Raw genomic sequence first — 25,881 nt, forward strand, 5'->3', positions numbered from 1 at the left:
GTAATATATAGTAACAGTTGTAAATGGTAAAGGAAGAAAACCAAGCAACGCACATCTGTCTTGGTTTGTTTTTGCATGCAGATCAGCTTTTATTAAGTTATGAAAGATGCTGAAGTCCCTAGTCGCACTCTAAAGGAGCCTTTCTCTCTCCATTGATTATAGAGCAAACCTGCAGGTTCACTTAAGTATCTATAGGTGAATAGTGTGAACTTTTGCCCAGTCCAGTGTATAAGCTTAAAGGATAATGCCTCTAATCAAATGTATTATTGCATACCTTTTTAGGATATGAAAGTTGTATGCTATATTCACTGAAACAATGTAAGGTAATAAAGCCAGCCTCTGTGTGACCTTGATTTGGTAATAGGAAAATATTGCTATGGCCTACTGCCAAAGGATGATGTGGAGTGTACATAACACTTAAATCCTGTCTGAGCTTAATCTTCTTATAGTTTCACAAGAATATACTGCTAATGCTGCCTAAGATACATTGGTTTGTGGAAGTCAAACAGAAAAATATACTGATAAGATATTAAAAAATTGTGTATAGAAAAATCAAATATCAGATGCTTCTTGGTGTTGCATATGACTGTTAGACGAAATCTGTGTTATGATTCCTCTGGAAGCAAATATGAGGAATATGCTTACCTAGATGATATTTTATACCTTTATAGTGGCCTGACTGAACATACGGCAGAATAGCAGATATTTGTTAAATAAGGGCTCAATAGTCTCTTTTTCCATGAATGGAAATAAACATTACATGATGTATTGATGCAATCAGTGTCTAATGCTGAAAACTTTACTAGTTCAAATATAAAAACAGTTGATGCTATACAGTATGTAATATTCTTCTTTCTTTTTATTGACCCCAGCTCTTTACTGAAGTCTGTAAGAGACAAAGCAGGAATATCTGATAGCAATGTTGAAAAAAAAATTTTTGAATTGGAAAATAAAACCAAAAGACATTATACTGCTTAAGATAATTCTGATAAACAAATTCTAGGTGGTGATCAAACATCCATAACGACATAGTCTCTTGTTTGATAGTGCTTTTCTTTTGTTGGAAAGATTGAAATTAAGGACTTGGCATGAGAGCTAATGATTAGATAAAAGGTATTTTAAAACATGGGTTAAGCAGAAGTTTGGATGGGTTGCAAGAAGCTGACAATTTCTAGGTAAAAATACTAATTAAACTTAGAAACAAAACAACTTTTAGCACCATCTTTTTACTCAACTTGTTTTTTTAACTTCTTCATCAGAGTTGGGAAGCCTAGCTAGATTCCATTTTGTATTGTAGTGGTAGTGAAGGCTAACACTGCTGCCTTTCCTAACAGTTAAATTCAGAATCTGAGTCAGTTCAGGAAAAAATACAGAATAAATTTGAAATCGAAGCTCTTTGATCGTTAATGATTTTGACACCACCATTTTCAGATGCGCATGACACCTGAAAGATAGGTCACTGGAGTTTTAGTCAATTCACAGTAACTGTCCTCATTTCATACTGGCAAGGATGGATCCATATGACTACAGTTTCTGGGTGTTCATCATTCCTAAAAATAACTCCAAAACAAGATTTAATTTGAAGCCTTAAAAAGAGTGACTAAAGGTATCTTTTCTGTAAGTGTTTCTTGCAAATAAAAATGCTACTGCCTTTTTAACAGCCTACTACTGACTTCTTCACTGGAGAAAGTCTTTAGTCCTGTTAATATTACAGAGCTGGGATGTCTGCATGATGTGGTGTTTAGTTTTGGTTGTGTTATTAACAGTTTTGTTAACTGTGTTAACAATTAGTTACTTAGCTTTTGAATTTCTGCCTTGATGATACCTGTTTATTTCAGTTGCATCTTAGTTAAAATTATGATCTGTGTTACGTGAATCAATTTTCTGGCAGTCACTGTTAAGATGCAAAGGGGAAAAACATCTAGCTTAGATTTTTGGATCCCAAGCAGACTTTTCACAGTTGGAGGCAGGGAAGGTTGTGGTCTGGAATAAACAGATAAGATTTTTATGTAAATTTCTTCTAAAGAATGTGGTCTGCAAAAAGCTCACATGAAAATTCTAAATACCATTAAAATAATTAGATAACCCTGAGCAAAATAGGTGTGTGATGCCCTCTAAGAATGTTGCTTGAAGACAGGTATGTTTCTCATGCATATAATGTCTAGCATGGGCATCTTCTCTGTGTTGCAATAAACAAGCCTTTTCTGTCTCCCTCCATCATCTCAGTTATACCCATACCCTTACACAGTTTACTACTGTGAAATTAATGGCAGATTTTTCCTTCCTTTGGCTTGACCCAGGGAGGGTGAAGACCAGATGCAGAAACCTGGACTGACACTCTTACCTGATAAAATAATTTGTCCTTTCTCTGCCTTTTTATTGAATTTATGTCATGTTCTTCTTATATTTATTCAGGGTGACAAAGAAAGTGCTTCCCTGTTTGACTGTTAGGTTGAGAGGAAGAAGTTGGTTTAGACTGCAGACTCAAAAACATGACCTGTTCCTACAAGGAGAGATTTAAGTAGCTCACAATTGCCAGACTTTGGTGTAAAGTGTAAGCGAGTTCAAACCTAGCAGCTGTTACTTCATAGCTACTATGAAGAAACTGCCCAAAAGCTTCATGTACTGAAAATAAATGGCTCTTTATGAGATGAAGCTTTCATGTTTGGTTTCAGTTCACGGATTAATTTTCAGCGTACTTGTGTTAGTCTAAGAAAGGAACATGTTTGTGAGCATTTTGGTGTGTCTCTTCAGAGAGAAAACTTGAACAATTTAGCCTTGTCTGTGCTAAAATGCTGCTCCTAATTATGCTTAAATGTGTGCACTGAACAAAACATATGCATGTTCCTATTCTGCAGTAAGTGCCCATGCATGGAGTTAGAATAACTTGGAGCTATTTTCACTTGCAAACAAGTCTTATCAGTCAAAACGAAATCTTGAAAAACTGGTTCTGTAAAAACACTTTTGTTTCAGATCCCATAATAGTTTGCACTGACAGTACTGAAAATGAGGGATATTTGTTCTTCTATTAGCGTGCTTTAAAATATGTGTTGGACGTTCATGTTGTGGATATGTGTATATGTTATTACTTTGGTATGTGATAGATGATGCACTTTAATTAGTTAGGGCAGGCAATAAATGCAATGCATCAGAACGCCATGCTAAAAATAGGGGAAGTTCTGGAATTAAATGTTGTCCCAGGAAGTTAGTATCATTAAAAAAAAATAAAAAAAAATCCTTTCACATAGGCATGCCTTAACAGATTATATGAATTTTGAAGTTTTGAAAGGTAGGATTTTTCCTTCTTTAAATTCAAAGTAACTTGTATTTGGATATATCTAAAGCTAGGTGTTATTTAGCATGTATTTAACCATAGTGAAGTTGCAGTGCTGCTTCTATGTGTCTTAAAGGAACTCATGAGAAAAAGATGAAAATCCTGCTTATGGCAAGTATTTGCTTCAGCTAGAAGTTTCTTGGTAGTGTCTTTATCTAGAAGCAATGATTTAAGAAGGTTCATTTTTAATTGAGCAAGGAAAGTCTATATAAAGACTTCTCATACAAATGTTATTAACATTTTAATGAAAAATGCCTTTGAAAACAATATAGTGGGTTTCATTATTTGCAGCACATTTTAAGTACATTGGTCCAATAGAAATATTCAAATATGTTTAAATTGCATGTTTATTCTGAGTAATCACTTGTTGCGAACTGAACCCACGTTCTGAAAGTCAAAATGAGCCTTCTTTTATGTTCTGTTACATAGATATCGTAGGGTCACTGGAGTTTAATTTGGTCTATTATCTTTGAACAATATGCTTTCAGTGACAGTATTACAATTCAAGCTGTGATTTGGCTACCTTACCTTTCTTTTGTTCTGTTTTTGTTCAAGTAGTGTGGTTGTTTTTGAAGGGTTCCCCCCACCCCCACCTGTCTTCTCTCCCTCTCCCTATGTGTATTGAAGAATCTGAGTCTAGACCATTATGAAGAGCAATACTTAACGCAGGCAAACAAATTAAAGACTTGTGTTGTTTGGATTTTAAACTTTAAACATTTGAGTGCACCATCCATGCGGAGTATGTTTTACTGAAGTGCATGATTACCTTGAATTTGACACTTAACTACACCAAAGCAGCACATGCTTGTTAAATACATGAGAGTTTTCTGGAGATTGAAATGCAGGAGCAGTAAGAGACAGTTAAGAGATAATCGAGGAGACTTTGGGAGCCAACAAAATAGAGATTAGATAGTATTAACGGCAAGTTTAGGGACCTTGGAAGTGAATTGAAGACTGGATCACTGCATGTAATCTTCTTGAATAGGATTTTGCCAAGTCCAGGCTAGAAGTTGTATCTTCTTCCTAACCTAATTGATAATAGTGTAAAGACAAATTGAGAAAAGAGAAGGAACTGAGATGCAAGTTGAAGGAGGAGAGAATAACCCTTTCCTAAAAGACAATAAGATTTTTGTTCGGAATATTTAGGAACACTTTATGTTACCATTTTATCTCATACTTTTTCCCTATATTCTGTGATACGAAGTTTAAAAAAAAAAAAAACCTCTCCTGTTCCAAAGACATCTGGGAAACTCTTCTAGTTTATCTTCATAGTGATTTGTGAAGTATATATGAATGCATGTGTTCCCTGAAAGCAAGATACAGATGGATAAGATTAATAAAATAAGATCTGTAATTCCAGGATTAAAAAAAAGAATGATAAAAGCTGTGCTTTTCACATTCCATCTGGAGGTAACTTTGGTCTAGGGACTTAGGGCCAAAATTCTGTTTAATAGAAGCATATGTGATTCTACTCTGTTTCTTAAAATGACTATTGCATGGTTTCTAATTAAATGAGTATACACAACTTTTCTTCTTTTTAGATGCAGCATATCTTGCTTCATGGTATCCCTACCTCCTTCCTGAATTTAGATATATATATTTTTCAAAACTAAATTAAGCAAAGTGAGAGTATAGACGTTTTAATTTTCCAGTCATTACATATAGGCATAGTTGTCAGTCAGGAAGTTGTTGTATTCTCATACACTGGCTTCTTTTATCACACCTTGTCTGCTTTCTATTACCGTTTTTGGCATGTAATTAGCAGCTAGATGATTTTCCTCCCAGCCTTCTATATATTATTTTTGATCTATTTTTTCTGTGCAAAGTTGGAGGTAATGATGTGTGTTAGACTGGCATCATTTAAATCGCTATGAAACATAAAGAATAATTAGTCTTTTATTTCACAGTTTAGATGGGTTTACAACTGTGCTGTATCCCTTCTAGCAGCAGATGTGGCATTTTGATTGTAACTGATTGTGTTTTCAAACTGGCTTCAGTGACTTATGAACTTCTGCTTTTCGTAAACCTTGTTGCCCAATGCCTTAGGTGCCATTGCCTGTGTCCTGCTGGGGACCTGCCTTTTGCAGTCTGAAGGCTGCCCTTGGCTGGTGGCTCTGTCCCTGTCCCCCTGCTGCTGGGGCAGTGCTTGCGGAGCTGCCGGGGGCTCTTGGCATTCTCGGGCTGTTGCTCTCATGGCCTTGCACCTGCATGTGGTGGTGTTACGGCAGCTTCTCTTGAGAAGCGATTGCCACCAGCATGGCAGTCACCCCCTTTCCCCCTGCCTTTTCCTATCCTTTGGGTGTAGCTTTTGATTTTTGGTAGGGGATCAAATAAAGTGTGCGCACGGTGCTTAACAACCGACAGGCAGTGCCGTCCCTGCCCAGTCGACACGTGCTTATGTCAGTGCCAACAGCATCATAAAGCAGGAGAAACCAGCAATGGGTTTGAGCAGATCCAGATGAAAATTATATAGTTATTCAAGAAAAGTATTATGGAGGGAACCACCTGTCCCTATTCTGCAGTGTCCAGGGAGTTACAGGAAGTCCAGGGAAAGGATGTGCATCTAGAGACCCCCCCATCGCCTTCCTTCCTGGCTGGCTACCACGGAAAGTGTTCCTTTCTCCTCTCTTTGCTTTTGTTTTTATTTCTTCCCAAAGCCAGCTTTCAACATTAGAGTCAATGTCTGTCGTCAACTATGGAAGCTGTTAATAAATCTTTGTGCATGTGAACCTCCTTTTTTGACAATCTCTTTTTTTTCTGGAAGACTTGCAGATTTGAAGCACCCTTTCCCCCCCCCCCCTTTTTTTTCCTTGTTTGTTTGTTCATTAAATAATTCGGGGGGGATTATAGCCAAAATGCATGAAGGTTTCTGTTATAAAGAGGGCTGTTTTTATAAATGAAGGCCAGAGGGATTGTCATCTAGTCTCACCTCTGATATGCTGTTTTCAATAATAGTTTAGGCTGCAGTGTTGTAAGAGGGACTTGCATTAAGTTTAGTAATAGTAGCATGCCAACAGCTGATTGTCTGCTATGTTGTTGTGGTATGCTTTTTCTCTTTAGACTGACAGTATACTTCTAGTTCTAGTTAAGACTTGATTATGTTTTAATACATTCCAAAATTAAATGTAGCATTGAGGTGAAAATTGAAATGACAATGCAGTTTAGTTTTCTGAATTAGGTATCATTGAGTATATAATATGCCATTAAACTACTCTAAGCTAAGCGTTATTAGGATGTTAACATGAATGTGTGAACAAAAGTCTGCAAAGTTCTGTTTGATTATTCCTTTTAGTTCCCTTTTCCTATTTTAAAGTTGTCTGGTCTGCTTCAGAAAGTAATGTGGTTTTTTTACAATTCTTTGCAGATTTCTACTTCAGTGTCTTGAGGATCTTGATGCCAATCTACGGAAACTGAATTCTCGCTTGTTTGTTATTCGCGGACAGCCAGCAGATGTTTTCCCCAGACTTTTTAAGGTAAATGCTAGAAATATGTACAATTAAAATATTAAATTCTTTTTTTCTCTTTGCTTCTGCCAATAAACGTGACTGTCATACTGGTTTCAGCTAGGAATATTTCTTGTTCTAATACACTTTAACACAAGTTCTGTGATATGTGAACAATTAACAATATCCTTGCTGCAGTTTCCCTTGCAGGTTATTTTTTGTTAAATTTGGGGCAGGGGAAGGAAGGGTTCCCTCTAACATGCTTATCGCCAACTAAACTGAACAGTCTTAGACTTCAGTTTTGTGTTTCTTTTCTCTCCAGAAATAAAAGCAATTTCTAATGGTTTGCTAAGTATAGGTAAACTGTATATTATTAAGTTTTCCTTCCAGGTGCCTTTTGAAATACTGAAAAATGATTTTGCACAGTTGAATTCAGGTTCAAAGCCTGACCTCTAAAAACAATGCTTTATTTAGGCCAAATCTCTGCTGTGGTTTGCTTTTTTAACCAATAAAATGGTTTGTTTTGATAGGCTTTTATCTGGTAATAGACTTGCTGGAAAGCAGGGTTACCTCTGTTCCCCTTTTAAGTGTTATTCTTGCCTAGTTTCAGAGGAAGGATTTCTGCATATCTGACTTCTTTTTTGATCTTTTTCTGAAGTAGTACATAACTGAAAACTCGCAATTGTTCTTGACCTAGAGAAACAGTGAAAGCTGAACCTAAGATTGAAAATTCTCAACTTTAATTTGATTAGATACCTCTTCTTTGCAGGCTAACTATTTAAGCTCATCAAAAAGTGATTTCTGGTCAAGGAAGTTAAGGCTTTTGTGGGAAAGGCTCTTATTATTGAACAAATTAAAACTGTCGAAGATTGTTACTGATATTAGATTTGTTTTCCCTGGTCAATAGTGTGTTTAAGGCAACAGTATTACACTACTATTGTAAAAAATGAACACTTTGCAAATTGATTCTTAAAGTTCTTGCAGAATGACTGGATTGAGGTGACTGAGACAAGCAAGACTGTGGTGGTGGTGGGGAGGGGAATATCTGTGTTTTCAAAGAGACTACCTATTCAATAATTTCATTCACAAGTTTTCAACACCAAACTATGGAAGGTCTTCAAGATTTTAGTCTTTATTCTCATGTTTTAATTGTGAAGTTCTAATTGGATGATATTCTAACTGGTCTGTTTTTGATTTCCAATCGGTGAAGAATTTCCTGCAGGAGTATGTGGCATTAGCTGCTGCTCACAGCAGCACTTGGATATTCAAGGTGACTTTTTCTTCCTGCCAGTTTGGTTAAATTCCATTTAAAGAGGCGCAAAGATCTTGTGGTTGCTATCATCTCAGGTTCTGGTACCATGTCAGAATTGTGGCACTTTATATAGCTTGTTTGGGGTTTTTCCTGCTTCTTATTGGTAGCTACATTAGCATTGCCTTAACATCTTAGTAACTGTTATGCATGTTATTTTTTGGATTTGAGTCATATGGGACAAGTTTTTCTAAATTGTTTTGATGAACACTTTGACAGTTCCTGTTTCAGACTTTTAGTACTAGGCCGATCTATTTACATTTAACTGCACAGGAGATTACTGCATCTTCAGAACATTATTTTAGTGCTAAGAAGGTAATGAAAATAACTTGTTGTGCAGATAGTGCATAGCATTCAAATAAGAATGTTTGTGTCTGTTCTGGTTCCTCAAAATACCGAAAAGTGTCTTTATCATCTGTATTTTAGTTGATTGTAGGGCTTTTCAGGACAGCATGCTCTAACTTCAGACAAGTAAGAAGCATGTGCTTAAGCTTCTAAGGACTACTTTAACTTCTGACAGAAGACTACCAGAAACATGCATCTATCTTATATAAATAATCTCACAGGCCTTTTTTGCCTGAGCTGTACCTGTGTATCAGGCATGTGCAGCTGTGCAGAAGGTATATAACATTGTGAACCAAATGTTTCAGATCATCCTCATTAAACACCCCACAAAAGTTAGCAACCATTGTGAGCCTGAAGAACACATGTAGATGTTTTCTTGCCTTGAAGAGGATAACTTTAAGTAAATCATGGTAGGAGGTGGTGGGTGGAACTTCTGTAGAGTTGTGTCAGGAGCCCTGTCATGGATCCCTGGGGATGAATGTTTCACAAAGGTTTCCTGATAGGGCTGCTCTTTGCACAAAACCAAAGGACAAGTCCTTCAAAAAGCAGGTCGTCGATCCATCTCTGTTCTTGCAAAAGGCCTCATGGAATATTTAAGGTCTTTCCTATATGTGACTTTGCTTTCCTCTTTTCCATCCACTTAAAACCCTTGAGAGCAGCTTTACTCCCCTTAAGACACTGAATTCAGCAGCACCTGTTTTCAGCAGTAGCAGCTAACAGCGTTGCTGATAGCAGCAGTAGGCTGTCATCCTCTAGAGTAGAGCACAGAGGCAGAGTATTTTTACCTGTGGATTTTGCAGGTCTCTGCAGAATTTTTTTTCTTTTCTTTCTTTTAAGTAACTTGAAAATGGTGGTTCTATCTGACTCTGCAGAGATTGGACTTCCACTAGTAGCAGGCACCCAGTTACCCCAAAACTTGATTGTTTTTTGCCTTGTTCTGTTCAATTTGTGCCTGTCTGCTCTGTCTCTCCAGCTCTTTGGGACTGGTTTAGTAAAGAAATCGGAAGGGGGACAATCTCTAATTCTTTACATGCATCTGTGTTTCTAAAAGAATCCACTGCAGGGAGCAGTATGTGCAAAGTGATTTGTGTCCGTGTTTCTAAGTGCCTAGCTTGTGCTAATATGACCTAGCTGTATTCACACTACATAGGATTTGTATGAGAGTTCCTTGGGACCCTGTGGGACATGACTGTGGCCCTTGGACACTTTTTTTAATTTTTTCTTTTCAAAATGCCTGAGAAAAGAAGAAAATTGTGCTGCAACCTGTCAGACAGTGACTTTATATTATGAAATGGAAAATAAATGTTTTATGAGGGTGTGGGAGGTTGCTTGAGGGTTCAAGGCCTGCTGGGACTGTGCTGGCAGACTGCGAGGTGGAAGGAGCCAAACCTCCTCCTATCAAGCCCTCACTGAAATGGCCTGTCCCCAGAGCTGTATCTGGACTTAATCGGGGGACGAGTTGGAGAGTCCAGAAGTGAAACAGCACCCTAGGTGAACAGGATAGAGTACCCTGTGTCTCCTTGGTGTAAATCCACTTCTCTGAAATAATTTGGCTGGTGTATCTGAATCACCTGACTAACAGATCTGGGATTGGAAAGGCTTTTTTCTGAGTTTAATTGGCTGCGTGGTTTTCTAGGATCATTTGGGCATAACTCACCTTATCAGTTTTCTACTGTTTCAGAAGCCTTTAGCCATGTGATGCATTTCTTCATTTTTTTTTTTCTCCCCTGCTTGTTAGTGGTGGCCTTGATAACAGCATGTGTGGGTAAATTATAATGGCCTGTGACAAAGTATATTAGGCTTGCTTGAAGGTGTCGTCTTCTTAAGAGATTGGAGAGAGATTTTTTTAATTTTTTTTTGTCTCTTCCCCTTGCTGCCTTCCTCATCTTTGAGAATTTGAAGGTTGTTCTGGGTGGGGAGGGAGGGAGGGAAAGACTGGGAAAGGGAGGAAAAGCTTGTGGTAGTTGAGATTTTTTGCTTATTTTCCACCCTCCCCCCTCCTTCTGTCTTTGAGTAGTTTTGGAAAGAATTTGAATTCATTTCTCCCCAGGAACTTAACCTCTGCTGTTGAAGCTGACAGGGATATGTGAAAAGCAGTATCTTGCTCTGCAGAAAAGCTGCTGAATAATGTCCAGAAGAGAGCCTGTGTCATCTCTCTCCTTTTTTTTTTCCTTTTTTTTTCTTAAACCTAAAATTGGAGTGGAGTTTTCTTTTCCAATTTTGCACATATATGTAGTGGGCCAGATCAATAAAGGTGATTTGTGTGTGTGTGCACCTGATACATTTAGGCATCTAAATAAGATAGGTTTTATTTCCATAAGGCTGGGTGTCTAAATGTTTTGTGCCTTTGTGCATCTTTGCGAATTATCAATGGAAAGCAACTGTTGTTCCAGCCTGCCCCTGTCCTTCCACTTCTCCTTTCTCTCACCCTCCATCAAGCAGCTGAATTGCTGAAGGACCACATTTTTACTGTGTTTCAGGAATGGAACATTGCAAAACTTTCTATCGAATATGATTCTGAACCATTTGGGAAAGAAAGAGATGCCGCAATTAAGAAACTGGCTAGTGAAGCTGGAGTGGAGGTCATTGTTCGAATTTCCCATACATTGTATGACCTAGACAAGTAAGTTACCATTACCCTAGTTTTAAGAACAAAGAAGGTATGACTCTTATGTAGTATTTATTTGGTTAGTCATTGTGTGCTACTTTCTATGCAGAGCACTTTGCATCTTTAGTAAAGACGACTAAAACTTGTTCCCTGTTTTTCATTTATCCATTCATCTATCCAAATTTTATTACAGGCTGAGTATGATTTTGCAACTCCAAAATGGATCCAGAAAACCTGAAAATGTAGCCTTGGTTTGGGGTTCCTTTGAAAATAATGATCCTGTTAATTATAGTGAAGTGTTTTTATAGGGAAGTGTCTCATACACTCCTATAACTTTTCCAAAATAGGAGCTATTGTAGTTTAGTATATGCTAACCTTAACAATTGAATACCATTGTTCCATATCCATTGGGTGTCAAAGACTTAGCTAAAAATAGTAAAAATAATTGTTCTGTCCTTATTTTACTTGCTGTATACAAGCAAGCTGAAAGTTTTTCAAGTAGTATTTCTTATCTGTTATGTATTCAATAAATAATTGGGGATAGTTTGCTATCTCAGTGTTGCATTACTTAATGTCTTGTTTATATTTTTCCACAGATCTCTGTTTAAGTGGATTAGCATTAACTCCCTATTATAGAAACATAATCCACAAACTATTCCAAAGTATGGCTTGGCTTTTCTTAACGTTGAGTAATTGATGTGGTAGATTCCTCTTTCCCTTCCAGTGAAGGAGAAAATTCCTTCATTGTTTTTAAACCAGTAGTTATTTTTTATCATAAGTTGAGAATTTCCTTTCTTTTTTTTCCCCCTCATGCCCCTCTCCTGAACAGTTGGTTCCATCTAACGCTTTGTGTAAATAATTTCTTGGAGGTTTTCCTGTTTTCTGATTTAAATATATTTAAGGCTGAACAATGCAGAATATGAAAATTGTGTGTTTTGACAGCAGATGTGGTGTATAAACTTAATTTTTTCCCACATTAAACTGTTGTAGTATTGAACAGTGTTCTCAATACCAAATAGAAATACTTGTTTTCTATGCAAATATCTTAATTTTGTTTTTTTAAAAAAATTTTTTTTTGGTAAGTTGAATGTGTCTTTATGCAGCTGTGGTCTGTCTATGGCTTTGCTGATACATATTTTATTTCCCTTGAGCTGGGTATATTCATTAGTTACTCATTCTTGAGGGACTTTCCTCAACCTGGGAATTATTCTTAATTGACTTGTTATAAGTAGTTAATTTATGTGTCTCCCTAGTGAGAAAGGATGGTAAAATTAAGGTTCAAACTGTCTAGATTACCATGTCTGCCTGTCTATATAATAAGCAAATGGCAGGTAAGAAGATATTTCCTTTCTCCATGTGTATATGAGTAGATATATATACATATTATAATAACATTGTAATATACAGCTGTCTGACATACCTGTGGTGTTTTTTTTTTTGTTTTTCAAACACAGAATAATAGAATTAAATGGAGGACAGCCTCCTCTTACTTACAAGCGATTCCAGACTCTAATTAGTAGAATGGAACCCCTGGAGATGCCAGTGGAAACTATAACTCCAGAAGTAATGGAAAAATGTACTACTCCAGTTTCTGATGACCATGATGAGAAATATGGTGTGCCGTCACTTGAAGAGCTAGGTATACTTTAAGACTTCTTGACATTGTGTAACGGATCAGACTTAATCTACCACTCAGAGCATAATGTTTAAAATAACCACATGAGAGAGGTTCTGTTTGTGCTTTATTCTTAAACCGATGCCGATTATGACATACAAAAGGAACGGAAAAGCATAATCAACTTTGTAAATTTAAAGAGTTTTTTGGGAGGGGAGTTGTTTTTTTTTTTTTTTTTTTTTTTAAATGGTAGGTCAGATAGGTCAAACTACACTTAAATACTATTTGGTTTCATGTAGTGTAGCACAGTTCAGCATCATATAGCTGTTCTCCCATGATACTAAATCATCAATAAACTAATAGCCTTTGATACTTCACTTTGTAATAAACGCATTTGGTATCCTTGTGCTTCAGATTGGTAATCTGCCATTTTGTAAGTTAATTTAAAAAAAAAAAAAGTTGTCTTGCAGGGCCCCAAAAGGTTGTAATAAGGCAAATAAGCAATGAAGGCTAATTTGTCTATTACTTTTCTACTTCATCTACATTGGCTGAGAATGTTGTTTACTGGAAGTTTTAGGGGACTGGGACTAATATGTTGTATAATACAGCATATATGAATAGTATTAATACTTGAACAGGCATGGATTTCAATCCAGGTGTTTCCTAAGGCTGCTCACCCATTGCATGTTGTTTCAGAAGCTTCTTTAAAAAAACAAAACAAAACTCTTCTGTTCCTGTAAATTTAGTTTTAAGGGAAACTCTTGCCCTCCTTCCCCTCCCCACCATGAAATAAAAGCAAATATGGTCTGAACTCCAAATTGCTGACAAGAGGATCTGGAGAAATTTTAGCTAAGCTCCCCTGCTCTGTGCAGTCCGCTTGAACTCTTGCATAACAGACCTTGCTTTTAAAGCCTTTTTAATGCTGTGCAATGGTTAAACTATAGGTGGGTGTGTTATCTTGTGCACCTGGTGAACAATCTCTGGAAAAGGGGGGAGAAAATACTGATATCTTCTTTTAAGCTTTTGCAGTCAATCTCTCTCTCTCTCCCTCTCTCTCTCTCTCTCTCTCTCATTATGAAGAAATTATGCTCATAGTTGATGTGAAAAGTTTTTCATCATTCTTTAAATTACAATAGCAATTGTTGCTTCTTCATAGTAATTTGGGGGTGGGGAATGGAGGTAAAAATCATGATTTGGGGAGGTACCACATATTGCAGAGCTGAGAATTTGAAAATAACTTGGAAAATAAATGAAAGAGATTGTGCAAAGACAAGAGAAGTTGAATTAAAATAAAATCATTCTGCATTAAACTTCATAATGGAATGGAAAAATTGCCTCTTGCTACAAGTTACAAGTATTCTAATGTGATTTGATGTGAGGGGGTTCCAATGGCAAACGCTGGTTTTAAAACTTTTACTTTGCCATGCATTCAACTTCAGGCTATTTTCAACATGCAATAAAATGTATCCCAGTATCAGTACATTATACTTCTGTTGCCCTACAGTGTAAACAAACAAGGAATTTCCTTGTTTTAATTTGTTTTTCAGGTTTCGACACAGATGGTCTGCCTTCCGCAGTATGGCCAGGGGGAGAAACAGAAGCTCTGACACGACTGGAAAGACATTTAGAACGAAAGGTATATTACAAATCATTGTAAGCAGGACTTGATACCTGGAAAATATAGTTGCTCTTTGCAATTAAATGCAAAAAGAATTGGGCTTTTCTGTCTTTTAAAAAACTCGAACTCAAGGCCTGGATATAATGTTATAAATCAAGTTGCTGTTTCTTGTTTTTATATGATGGTAGCAGGTTGTCGCCTAATTTTAATTTTAGAGAAAGTCTTTTATACTCTGAAAAGCAGAATTCTTATTTTTTATTGGAGGTCATCTTAACTTGAAACACAGTTTTTGTTTATTTTGAAGAGGGATTCCTCTAAAGGCCAACATGTTGCTAGTTGTCTGGGTTTCCGCTGTATTTAATAGAAAGAGATAGGCAGTTTTGGAGGACAGGCCATGCCTTCTGCATTGGGATGATCTATCTTCTAAAGATTCCACTGATGCAAGAAGAACTCTTAGATATTGTAGATAATGTGATCAACTGTCCAGTGTCTAGATTCAGTTAAAGTTTTCTATGTATATATTTAGTGTTTGATTTATCCCTTTATCCTTATATGCAGCTACAGAGTCTATGATCTGATGTTGGTGTTTTCAATTCTTTAGGCTTGGGTAGCAAACTTTGAAAGACCACGAATGAATGCGAATTCCCTTCTGGCAAGTCCTACAGGGCTTAGTCCCTACCTCCGTTTTGGCTGTTTGTCCTGTCGTCTCTTTTATTTCAAGTTAACGGACCTGTATAAAAAGGTATGATTTTTGTATGGTCTGCTTCTTTCTTAGATGCTGTGATTTTTTNATAAAATATTTTTCTTTAATGGTGGTTTTCAGGTAAAAAAGAACAGCTCCCCTCCCCTCTCTCTCTATGGCCAGCTGTTATGGCGTGAATTTTTCTACACAGCAGCAACTAACAATCCACGATTTGATAAAATGGAGGGAAATCCTATCTGTGTTCAAATTCCCTGGGATAAGAATCCTGAGGCTTTGGCCAAGTGGGCAGAAGGCAGGACAGGTTTTCCCTGGATTGATGCAATTATGACACAGCTTCGCCAAGAAGGCTGGATTCACCATCTAGCTCGGCATGCTGTGGCATGCTTCTTGACTCGAGGTGACCTCTGGATTAGCTGGGAAGAAGGAATGAAGGTACTGTTTCTCATTCTTGAATATATATTTTTTTAAAGTGTCTATTCTAAAATGAATTTTTGAAACTTTAACTTATACCATACAGTAAAAATAATTAAAATTTAAAATCTAAGCTGCAGCCAAAGTTAAATCATTTCTGATCAAACTAATGGCACTGAAGTTTTGCCTCTTGAATGAATTTTATTGGAATATTAGAATAGGTCTGCAGTTCTTTTAAATTTGAGAGCTCTTCCTAAATCTTGGCAAATAAATATGAATTCCTCTTTTAATTGAAGTTTCTTTCTGATCATATTGTGTGAACAGTTTCTGTTCACCTCTGTAATGTCCCCTTCCCTGCTAAGGGAAATCACCATAGGAATTAAATGGAGAAAACTAAAAATTGAGACTGTGTCCTGTCTTCCACTTCCATCCCATCATCTCATGTTAGAAGTGTGCACAAGGGCAACATGGTTTGGCTGTAGTTTCAGTGCAATTAATTTCTGTCAGGTGTCCAGGATACCTGGAGGTTCAAAGTACAAATGTTAGTCTCTTTGAAGAAAAAAATGGAATAATTTAATCTCTGCCTTTTGTGTCAGTTTAAAATTTTTTTTAAAAGGTAACACTTTATTGAATAATAATTGTCAATAAGAACTACTGTTATTTTTGAAATGTTAGGAACAATTTTTTCCCCATCAGGATTGTGACCTCACATTTATGTGTGTATATAATCTTAATGAAATTTCACCTTTCCAAACAAATAAGTTGTAAGCAAACCCTTTGCAATTAAAAAAAAAAAAAAAATCTTTGCTATACAACAACATAAACTGCTTTAGGAATTTTCCTTTTGCAGTTCACAGATACAGACATAGATACAAATGTGTAGATAACAGTCAAATGAAAACACTGAATATTACAGATCAAAACCAAATTGTTCTTACTCTTGAAGTAATACAGATTAACAGAAGGTCTGGACTTTTGCAGTGCAAGGTGGTGTAATTTAGACATCCACAGCTAGCAAAAGTTAATCTGGCCTTCTGAGGCGATGTTATTTCCAAAGTTTATTACATGGCAGCATCTAGTGGAACAGTTGTGTGCTAACATTTAATGTTACTTTCATCTAAAGGTCTTGTTGCATTATTAGTTACTTTCTGTTTAAATTGTTTTTAAAAGTGCTTCTTAAATCTTATTTTTCAAAACAAATATTCTTTTCTAAAGGTTGCATATATTCAGGCAAAGATACTTTCATAACTCTTATTCAGTGTATAGTGTAGTATGAATGCCATATTGAATATATGTTGAGAGAGATCCTTTTTGAATGGTATTACCTTATTTAGACTTTATATTAGAATAAAACTAGTTGAAGTTAGGTTGTAATAGTGAGATATGTTAAGTTTTAATGTCTTAGAATGAAGAAAGTTGATGGTTTCTTTGGAATGCTTGGAGATGATGCAAGTTTGAAAGGAAGATCAGGGCTTTGAAAAACATGTACTAAATAAGTATCTGTTTTGAAAACTACTTTTCAGTGCTTTTATATATATATTTATATATATTATAAATATATTTATATATTTTTATATATGTGTATATATATATATAAGAGGCCTTGAATGTTCTCCTTCAAAGAATAAGGGGCTCCCTTCCCCGGTGAGCCTACTTTGGCAGTGATCTCACTGAGCAGAGGAACTTCTTGTGCAAGTTAGGATTGTCTGTATTAATAATAATAAAAAAAATCAGTGCTAGAAACTCAAATATCTAAGAAGTGTTGAGTTCCATATTTAAAGAAAGACCTTGAAAATCTTCATGTTTCTCATGGGATCTTTTTAATATAATAGGAGTAGCAATTACCAGAGAAGACATTTTTGTCTTCTAACTAGATTTCATTATCTCTCTGACCGTTCTTCATTGTGCTTGGTGGCTCATATACCTCCAGGAATTTAAGCTCACATCCTCAGAACTGTGACTTATTAGAATAATTAGTGGCCTTCAGGAACACTGCCTCTGAATGTTTGTGCTACCCAGAATTTCTTGAATGTTACTCTTGGGTCTCCTTGCATAGCAAAAGTTGCTGAGGAAGTTCCAGGCTCCAGACTGGCAATTTGAGTTTGAAATGTGTGCCTCTATGTTCCCTGTTCTCTGGAAGTTTGCAAAGCTTATTCAGTTGTCACATGAAGAAGCAGCTCTTCTGAAAACAACAAATAAATTTGTGAAAGACTAGACTACAGCCATCCTTTGGGAGACTTATTTTGAAGCATGTGTTTATGCAAAAATGTGTATTTTCTTGCAAAAGTCTCAAAGCTAAGACCAAGTTTTTACATGGTAAGAGCCAGACAGGCGCTTTCACCATTGTCCTTGGATTTGGCTTTTAGGTAAGTACTTGCAGTTGTGTGCTGAGCACTTTGTGAATGTTGCCAGGTTGGAAGGAATGCTGTCATGTTGAAGAACATGGTTTTCTCTGCCGAAATCTGAAACTCTGAACAACTCCTGAAAATAAGCATTTCAAAGATGTTCCCATCTCCAGACTAATTTGGTACTCTAATTTCTCAAGGTGTTTGAAGAACTCCTACTTGATGCAGATTGGAGTGTGAATGCTGGAAGCTGGATGTGGCTCTCCTGTAGTTCCTTTTTTCAACAGTTCTTTCACTGCTACTGTCCAGTGGGTTTTGGCAGAAGAACTGACCCAAATGGGGATTATATCAGGTAATTCACAATCCAGAAACTGTAATGCATCATTGAATTTGCTTAAACTTTTAAATGGCTTTATATTTAAAATGTCCTTTTTAATTCTTTCAAGACGTTATTTGCCTGTACTCAGAGGTTTCCCTGCAAAATACATCTATGATCCTTGGAATGCACCAGAGAGTGTCCAGAAGGCTGCAAAATGCATTATCGGAGTTAATTATCCCAAACCGATGGTAAATCATGCAGAGGCAAGCCGTCTGAATATTGAGAGGATGAAACAAATCTACCAGCAGCTTTCACGATATAGAGGACTGGGTATGGTTTTAGGCTATTTGCTTTATTTATTTGAAAATTTCTCTCTATCTCCCTTAATTGATAGTTTTGTCCCATAGCAGTGGTAATCATTTGTGAGCTCAAAGTTGTGACTGGGGTTGTATGTCCAAATAAATTGAAATATTAGAGATGTAACCAAGAAGGGGGGGGGGGGGAGTCAGAGCTTGAGTGGGAGTGCCTCTTTCCATATCTTAACTTGTCTAGAAAATTACTTTTCAGTGGGTTTATGGAAGTTTAAACTGGGTCTTCTGAGCATTGTGATTCTCTTGTACAGTTTTACACCAGTGATTAGAAATTGAAAGCAGTTCATAACTTAAACTATACCATTTTCAAATGCTCAGATAGACTGAGGAAAACTCTGGTAGCATTCTTTCTACTTTGGAAAGAATATCTGCTTTGTTCTGAGAAGTAAAACATCTGCATTTGTGTTGCTCAGCAAGGTGTAAGCAGTCTGTGTATTCTAATGATACTGGATATAGAATCAGGAGCCATTGCACTCCAGTGTAACACAGTGAATATATGCAACTGATGTGTACTGGAGAAGTCATACAGAATATTTTGTACAAAATGCCTGCTAAATTTTGTGAACTAAAATTACCTGACAGGATCCCAAGCATTTGTGGGGATGGAGAGATGCTCTCCTATTACGAAGATAAATACTCGTGGCGAGGATGGAGAACTGACTATTAGGAGAATAAAGCATGCTACATTAAACCTTTCTTGCTGTCTGGTCTTTATGCCTTTGCGTTTTATTTTGTTGCTTAGGTCTTCTTGCAACAGTGCCTTCTAATCCAAATGGAAATGGAAATGGTGGCCTAATGGGATATTCCCCAGGAGAAAACATTTCTGCTTGTGGTAGTACAGGAGGTCAGTCAAATTCTTAATTCACAGAAGTATTGGAACTGAACTGCACAAACTTCTTATGTTTCATAGGAAAGAGCTGTCTTCACAAGACAGTTTAAAGTGCAAATGAGTCAAACATTTTCAGATTTCTTAAGTTTGCTAATATTTGTAGAAAGACATCTTCAGATTTTTTTTATGTGAGGAACAGATAGAATAATTTTTTTTACTTTTTTTTTCCAAATTATATATTAACATGTATCAGTTTGGTTTCAAAAGCCTTTGAACATATGATCTTATTTTAGAAATCAGCAAGCCATCTGACATTTGTAGTAAACAGTGATTTGTGAATTCTTTTAAGTCAAACCTGTTACTTTAAGTCTTCTAATGCTAGCATTAGATTGCTTATTGGAATCTGTAAACCTATGATACTGACAACAGCAGTACGGTAGGCAGTGTCTGTAAGTACATAATACCTAACTTATATGATTTTGATGAAAATTACTTTAGGCTATTAATATTCTTTCTGTAACTTAGATTAGTATTAACGAGTTACTAGGAAAGAAATACAAATTGAGATAACATTGTATAAATCCATAGTGCATCAGCACCTTGAAAACTATGTACACTTGGGCTCCTCCTTTTAAAAGGGTGCAACAGAACTGGAAATTTGCTGGGTTTATGTTCACTGTAGGCTTAGAAGCAGGTTGTAGAGGAAGATGGACCTTCTTGGTCTGACTAAGCAAAGCTGCTGTTAGAGAATAAAAGTCTAGAGCTCTAAAAGCTGGCTGCTTGAGCTTTGATTTGTTTATTTTAAGTTTAGGGCTTTAATAGACAAAGAGAGCTTAATTCAACAATTAATGTTATGTGTCCTTTCTTCTCCTTCAAATGCATACATATATAAGCTCCACTTACACTTCTTATATCAGGAATGTAAGGGTCATCTACTGTGTCTCAGATTACTATACTTGTCTGAATTTGCAAATTTGAATTTGCAAAACCATTAAAGCTTTGGATCTTGTTTGAGATGATTAAAAAAAATAGAACAAGAAAAAAATTGCACTTAAATCTACCCTCTTGGAAAAAAACCCCCTACTTTTAACTCTAAAACTGGAATTGTATATGCTAAAACATAATCTTTGGTCATGTGTAAAATTTTTTTCTCACCTTTCTCAGGAGCTCAGTTAGGAACGGGTGACGGCCATACTGTTGGTGTTCAGACATGTGCCCTGGGAGATTCTCATACTGGAGCAAGTGGAATTCAGCAGCAAGGTATTATGAGAGTACCTGTCTATATCTCCAAATTCTTGCAACTTTAGAAAAACAGACAAAACATCAAAACAACTTGAATCAATTTTTGGTGACAGCTGCTGTCTACAACTTGAAATGGCCTTGTTTCTGTTCTTTAAACATAAATTATCTTTTAGAGTGAACTTGCTTGTCTTGTCACTTTTATCTCTAAAATCCTAATCTAGAACAATATTCATATATTGTTTCGTGATTGGAGAGGGGAAAATGACAAGTATAACTTAACAAAAAAATCTGTTAATATTATCTTAGGTTACTTTAAATGCAAAATACTGAAAGAAGAATTAGTGTTAGTATTTTTGTGTTTGATAGCAAAACTTGCATGTTATCATTTTTCCTGATTTCCCCCCCCCCCCATCTTTCTTATATGTAATCAACTTTCAATGTTTTGTCTGGGTATTCTCATATAATGGAAGCAAATTTTTATTACTTTAACTACACAAAAATTTCAGGTGTGGTTAGTAGTAGATCAAAATTGCAGGCAGATTTATCCCACCTGTCTTTTCTCTGCAGTCTTGATGGAGGTTGTGTATTCACCGGTCATGAAGAGTGTACTCTTTAAGTGCCCAGAACATAACTGGAACACAGTAACTGTTCAGAATAAGAAAACTTGCAGCTGCTTTTGCTAATTTGCTCTACTTATTCAGAGGGCTCAGTGTCAGGGTTGCCAGTTTACATGAATGAAAAAATGGTTTGCGTCTAAGTAACTTCCAATTTTTCTGCCACTTAGCTACGTTAAAGTTTTGTTATTATTGCTATAACAATAATAAAAAGGATGACGAGAGTTGGCAGTACAAAAGTTAAATTTTATAGCAGCTTAGAAAATGGCAATATATCCAAACATCTTATGCTTGCAACAAATAGGAAAAATAATACATTAATGTCTATGCACTTAATACATTGCTTTACACATACTTATTTATTAACAGCATTTTTTAATTACTGTACATGATGTCATGAGTATTTTTTTTGGTAAGGAAACTTCTTCTTTCAAGATAGTTTCTATCAGGATTTTTTGTGATAGTGATGGAAAGCTAATCAATTGGCTCTTTTTTGCTGTAAATCTTAAAGAATGTAATTGTACACTTGGTTCTGGTTCTAAATTTTATTATGATAAATATCTACTCTATCTGAACAGGTTACTGTCAAGCAAGTAGTATCTTACACTACGCTCATGGAGACAATCACCAATCACACTTATTGCAAACAGGTAATTAAAAAAAAAAAAGGCTTCCTGTGTGTATATATAAAGGCACAATAGAGTCTTAAGTATTGGTTTTAAATTATCAGGAAGAACATCCCTTGGTACTGGCATTAGTGCAGGCAAACGCCCAAATCCAGAAGAAGAAACTCAGAGCATTGGGCCAAAAGTCCAGCGACAGAGCACAAATTAAACTGGTAAGAACTGAGAAACTTCAAAGTTGTCCTGTCAGTAAGTTATTGTACAGGTTTTGTATCTATTAATAACATTTGTATTGCTGCAATACAAAGTACCTTAAACTATTGTTCTAGATCCTTCAGTTTCAGGTGCTGTGCAAACATAAAACATAAATTCTGGCCCTAGAAAGCTTGCAAAGTAGGAGATAGGAAGCAGAAGAACAGATCAAGACTGAAGAATAGCAGACACCTTATTTAAGGTGTCAAAGAAATGGAGGTCCATGAACTGTGGTTCCATAAACATTAGCAGAGCTGCTTATGTAGCCTCATTTACTCTCTGCTTCTGAATCTTGCCTTAGACTGTGCCAGCAGCACTGCTTGTGTGAATATACAGTCAACTGCATCAGAAAACTGACAGAGCTTAAAGGGAAGTCTCAGAGCCTGGATTAGAGCTTTTAGATGTGCAACTGAATCAGGAAGGCCGTGTTTTAAAGAGACTATGCAAAAAAACTGATGTAGTCCTTGGATTCTTGGATCCTTGTACTGGAGACCTTTTGTCACTGGCCCATAATCCAAGCAGGATGCTCAGATTGCCGAAGTTTGTCAAGAAGAACTGTGGTGAAAAGTAGTTGAATTTGAGGAAGGAGGCATGGGTGAGAGGATGATCATGAGTTGTACTTCTGGCCACCCTGAATTTGGGCTGATAGCTAGTTATGCATGAACCGGTGTCAAAATATGTGTAGTGAGAGGAAGTAAATTGTGAAAAATTTGATTTGTGTGAAATGATCAACATAAAGAAGTTTACTGGATTTTGTGTTTTGGATACAATTACTTAGGAATAGGGTAAGGAGGGAGAAGAGGACCAAAGACATTGTACCTTTCCTGTGAGCTTGAGTTGAGAGTAATTAGGAAAATCACTTGAGATGCATGTTAAAGACTAATTACTTAGAAGGGAAGCCAGGAAAGGATGGCTGTCTGAAACAAGAAGGGACAAGATTTCAGGAGCATAGATTAAAGGCAGTCAACATGTCATTCCATCTGTATCTTTCATAGAAATTTTAAGAGTTGGTCATTATGGAGTTTGGAGAAAGTAACAAAAATAATGGGTGTAGAGCCTTTGGTGGAACTGGGAGATAGGAATGCCATACAGCAATTGTAGAAAGCACATTCAGCATCTCTAGAGATAAAATAGCAGATTTAATCTTTTGTATTTGGCTTTGACAGCAAGATCTAATTTTGCTTGTTATGCAGCATCAGCATTTTGACAAAGTTATTGCAGTGCATTATGAACAGTTGTGCTGTACTGATTTGATTCAGTAAAGAACTACAGCATTGTTCCCTTGATGCCTATCATTCTCCGTTTCTTAAAGAAGTGAGCTGAGACACTACTGCTTGTTCCATCTGCTATTTTCTCATATATATGGAGCAGTGTAAACTGTGCTTCTGTGTTCTCAACAGAACTTTTGGCACTGAGATAGGCCAAAGCGGAGCGCAAGTCCGAGAGAGTCCATATTTTGGTAGCTGTCTAATTCTTAGTATGTGTAGATTTCATTCAGCATCCATGTTTTGTATTGCAGAATTCCTTAGGTGCTCATGTCTTTGTAAAAGTAATACCTGTAGAGAGAACAGCTGGGTCCTGTATAAGTGCTTATTCAATGGAGAGATGGGTTGGAGGGGTTTCTAGTTCTGCAGAGAAGACTGACTTTCTGTTAGGGATGTTCAGGGCATGCAGCAAGAGCATTGGAGTTGGATATAAAAATTAACCAAGATTCAAAAGCACTGCTGGCAAATAAATGCACACTTTGTGATTAGCCATAAAGTACAGAGGTGGTGGATTTTTTTCCCCTTTTGGCATCGAAGGAGTAAGAATAAGAGTTCTGAGTCATTTGGGCCTGTAAAAGGGCTTACTGCACTGAGAAAGGGGGAAAGAGTATTGGTCCCTTGAATTACTTCTGCCTTCCCCAAAGACAATTTGCTTAAATGGGGTTTTGTTTTCTTTTCTTGCAGCATTATTGGAAGAGAACGTACCACACAAAGAACACGCGGGACAAAATTCTGCTACTCTGTATTGGAACTGAAGTGTTGTGAGAGTACTTGTACTAAAACAACATACTTTTTCATAAATTATTTTCAATTGTTCTCAGTTGTTGTAAACAAGTCCAATTTTTGGAATGCATTATTTCTAACTGGCATTTCTATGTTTTTTAACTTTTTAATGACGCTTTCACAAAGGGCAAATTGAGTTTTGTATATAAAGTATTTGGTGAAGAATTTGTTAACTTAATGTAAATATAAACATTCATGATTAGCGATAGACCCATCAATATATTTTTGATAATCTTTCATGTATATGGTAGTAGGAAAAGCTGTAGTGATGTTCTGTAAAATGGATGGACATAGAAGGTTTTGAGGTTTTTAAACTATTACTATTTTTAGATTTCAGAATTTGACCTCTGTATGATCAACTTCATACTTTCATAATTTAGGTGCTTAGGACTGTGTTTAATCAAAATACAGTAGAGTGGCAACCTTTATTAAATGCATTTGTATATAAGTCATATGTCAATTTTTTGTCAAGTTGTAAAATTATCATGTATACGTTCAGTCCTTGTATTTTGCAGTTGCCTTGTTCAGTAATGATATTGACCCTGTTAATAATAAAAAAAAATAATAATAAAAAAATTGTATATACAGATACATGTGTCTTTTTGTGTATGCTATTGCTCCGGTATATATTTCCTAACAAAATTATTTGAAAAAAAAATAAGGGAGATGTAATGTTCAGACTTGGTATAGTTAATTGTACATGGCTTCTAGTTTGACTTTCACTCAGGTTTCATGATACTGAAACAAGATGCTGTCCAAATTATTTGGCTGTTTTTATTGAAATTGTATGTGTGTATGTAGTCTTGCATTAAATATTTTTTCCCAATCAAATTCATTAGGTGTTTCTGCAAAATTTAAATTTTATGTGTTTTTTTGCTATATCTATCATTTGCTTGATAGCCTGGCAGTGTTTCCTGCAGCTGGTTTGCTGCTCTTCAAGGATGCTGACTTCTAAAAATGCATCATGTTTATTGGCCACTATGTCAAAACTCTGCCTCTATCTGAAATGTTTAAAGAAATTGTTTATAATGTTTTCTCAGAATGTTAAGATCTCTGAAGAAACAGTCTGAATTAATACATTTACATAAAACTAGGTCAATTGTCCACTTTAGTGGATGTACAAATTATTCTCATGTGTGAGGAATTAATTATCTGTTCTTAGTATCATGTGATTGACATGGGGCACTTGGAGATAAAATTCAGACCAGATTCATGGGTTGACAATATGTGCAGCAGGACAAGCTGCCATGATTCTGTCTATTCATAGATTTTTAGATAATAGTTAATGTAAATATCTTTGCATACTGATTTGGGCACCATAGCAAAATTAAAAGTCCTACTAAAAAATACAGGTATATGCATTAAAGCAGAGGATCTTTGACTGGTCTTCAAGAAAAAACCTCAACACTGAAAATGGAGAAACAGATGTTAAGTATTTTCCACAGGTCAATCCAAGCAGAATGGAGAGGTTTCCTGGTAACATACATAAACCAACAGATTACACAATTCTCTTGCTCATTTCAGTAATCTAAAAAAGGAGAGGTTAGACCAGAGGCCTATAATGTTTTAGGAAATGTTTTATCCTGTCAAGATAAGGGAAGGGAAGTACCTGGGACAACACACCCTGTGCCTTGCCGGAACGCCTGGAAGAAGCGGTGAGTGATTGTTAGGGGGGACTCCCTGCTGCAGGGGATGGAGGCATCTATCTGCCGACCTGACCTCATGTCTAGAGAGGTTTGTGGCCTGCCAGGGGCTCACGTGAGAGATGTCATGCAAAGACTGCCAAGGCTTGTCCACGCTTCGGACTATTACCCACTGCTGCTCTTCCATGTGGGTGCCAATGACACCAAGG

General features: G+C 36.4%; 1 protein-coding gene across 3 annotated transcripts in view; it reads left to right on the forward strand.

The window, feature by feature from the left end:
• The window catches only part of CRY1 (cryptochrome circadian regulator 1), a 39,206-nt gene extending 14,586 nt beyond the window's left edge, over positions 1-24,620 (forward strand). For 2 of the 3 annotated variants that reach the window (XM_026056817.1, XM_026056818.1), the window contains exons 2-14: positions 6,699-6,807; positions 10,912-11,054; positions 12,494-12,678; positions 14,202-14,290; positions 14,874-15,014; positions 15,096-15,407; positions 17,932-18,083; positions 18,178-18,380; positions 19,164-19,265; positions 20,415-20,510; positions 21,685-21,756; positions 21,837-21,944; positions 23,931-24,620. In XM_026056817.1, coding sequence (XP_025912602.1) covers positions 6,699-6,807; positions 10,912-11,054; positions 12,494-12,678; positions 14,202-14,290; positions 14,874-15,014; positions 15,096-15,407; positions 17,932-18,083; positions 18,178-18,380; positions 19,164-19,265; positions 20,415-20,510; positions 21,685-21,756; positions 21,837-21,940 — 1,708 coding nt within the window. In that variant the 3' untranslated portion in view covers positions 21,941-21,944; positions 23,931-24,620. The remainder of the gene's footprint in view (positions 1-6,698; positions 6,808-10,911; positions 11,055-12,493; positions 12,679-14,201; positions 14,291-14,873; positions 15,015-15,095; positions 15,408-17,931; positions 18,084-18,177; positions 18,381-19,163; positions 19,266-20,414; positions 20,511-21,684; positions 21,757-21,836; positions 21,945-23,930) is intronic. The other variant, XM_026056819.1, reaches the window with a different exon arrangement.
• Positions 24,621-25,881: the final 1,261 nt, after the last annotated feature.

This window comes from Apteryx rowi, unplaced genomic scaffold (assembly GCF_003343035.1).
Source record: "Apteryx rowi isolate R43461 unplaced genomic scaffold, aptRow1 scaffold_133, whole genome shotgun sequence".
In the NCBI taxonomy this organism is placed as follows: Eukaryota; Metazoa; Chordata; class Aves; order Apterygiformes; family Apterygidae; genus Apteryx; species Apteryx rowi.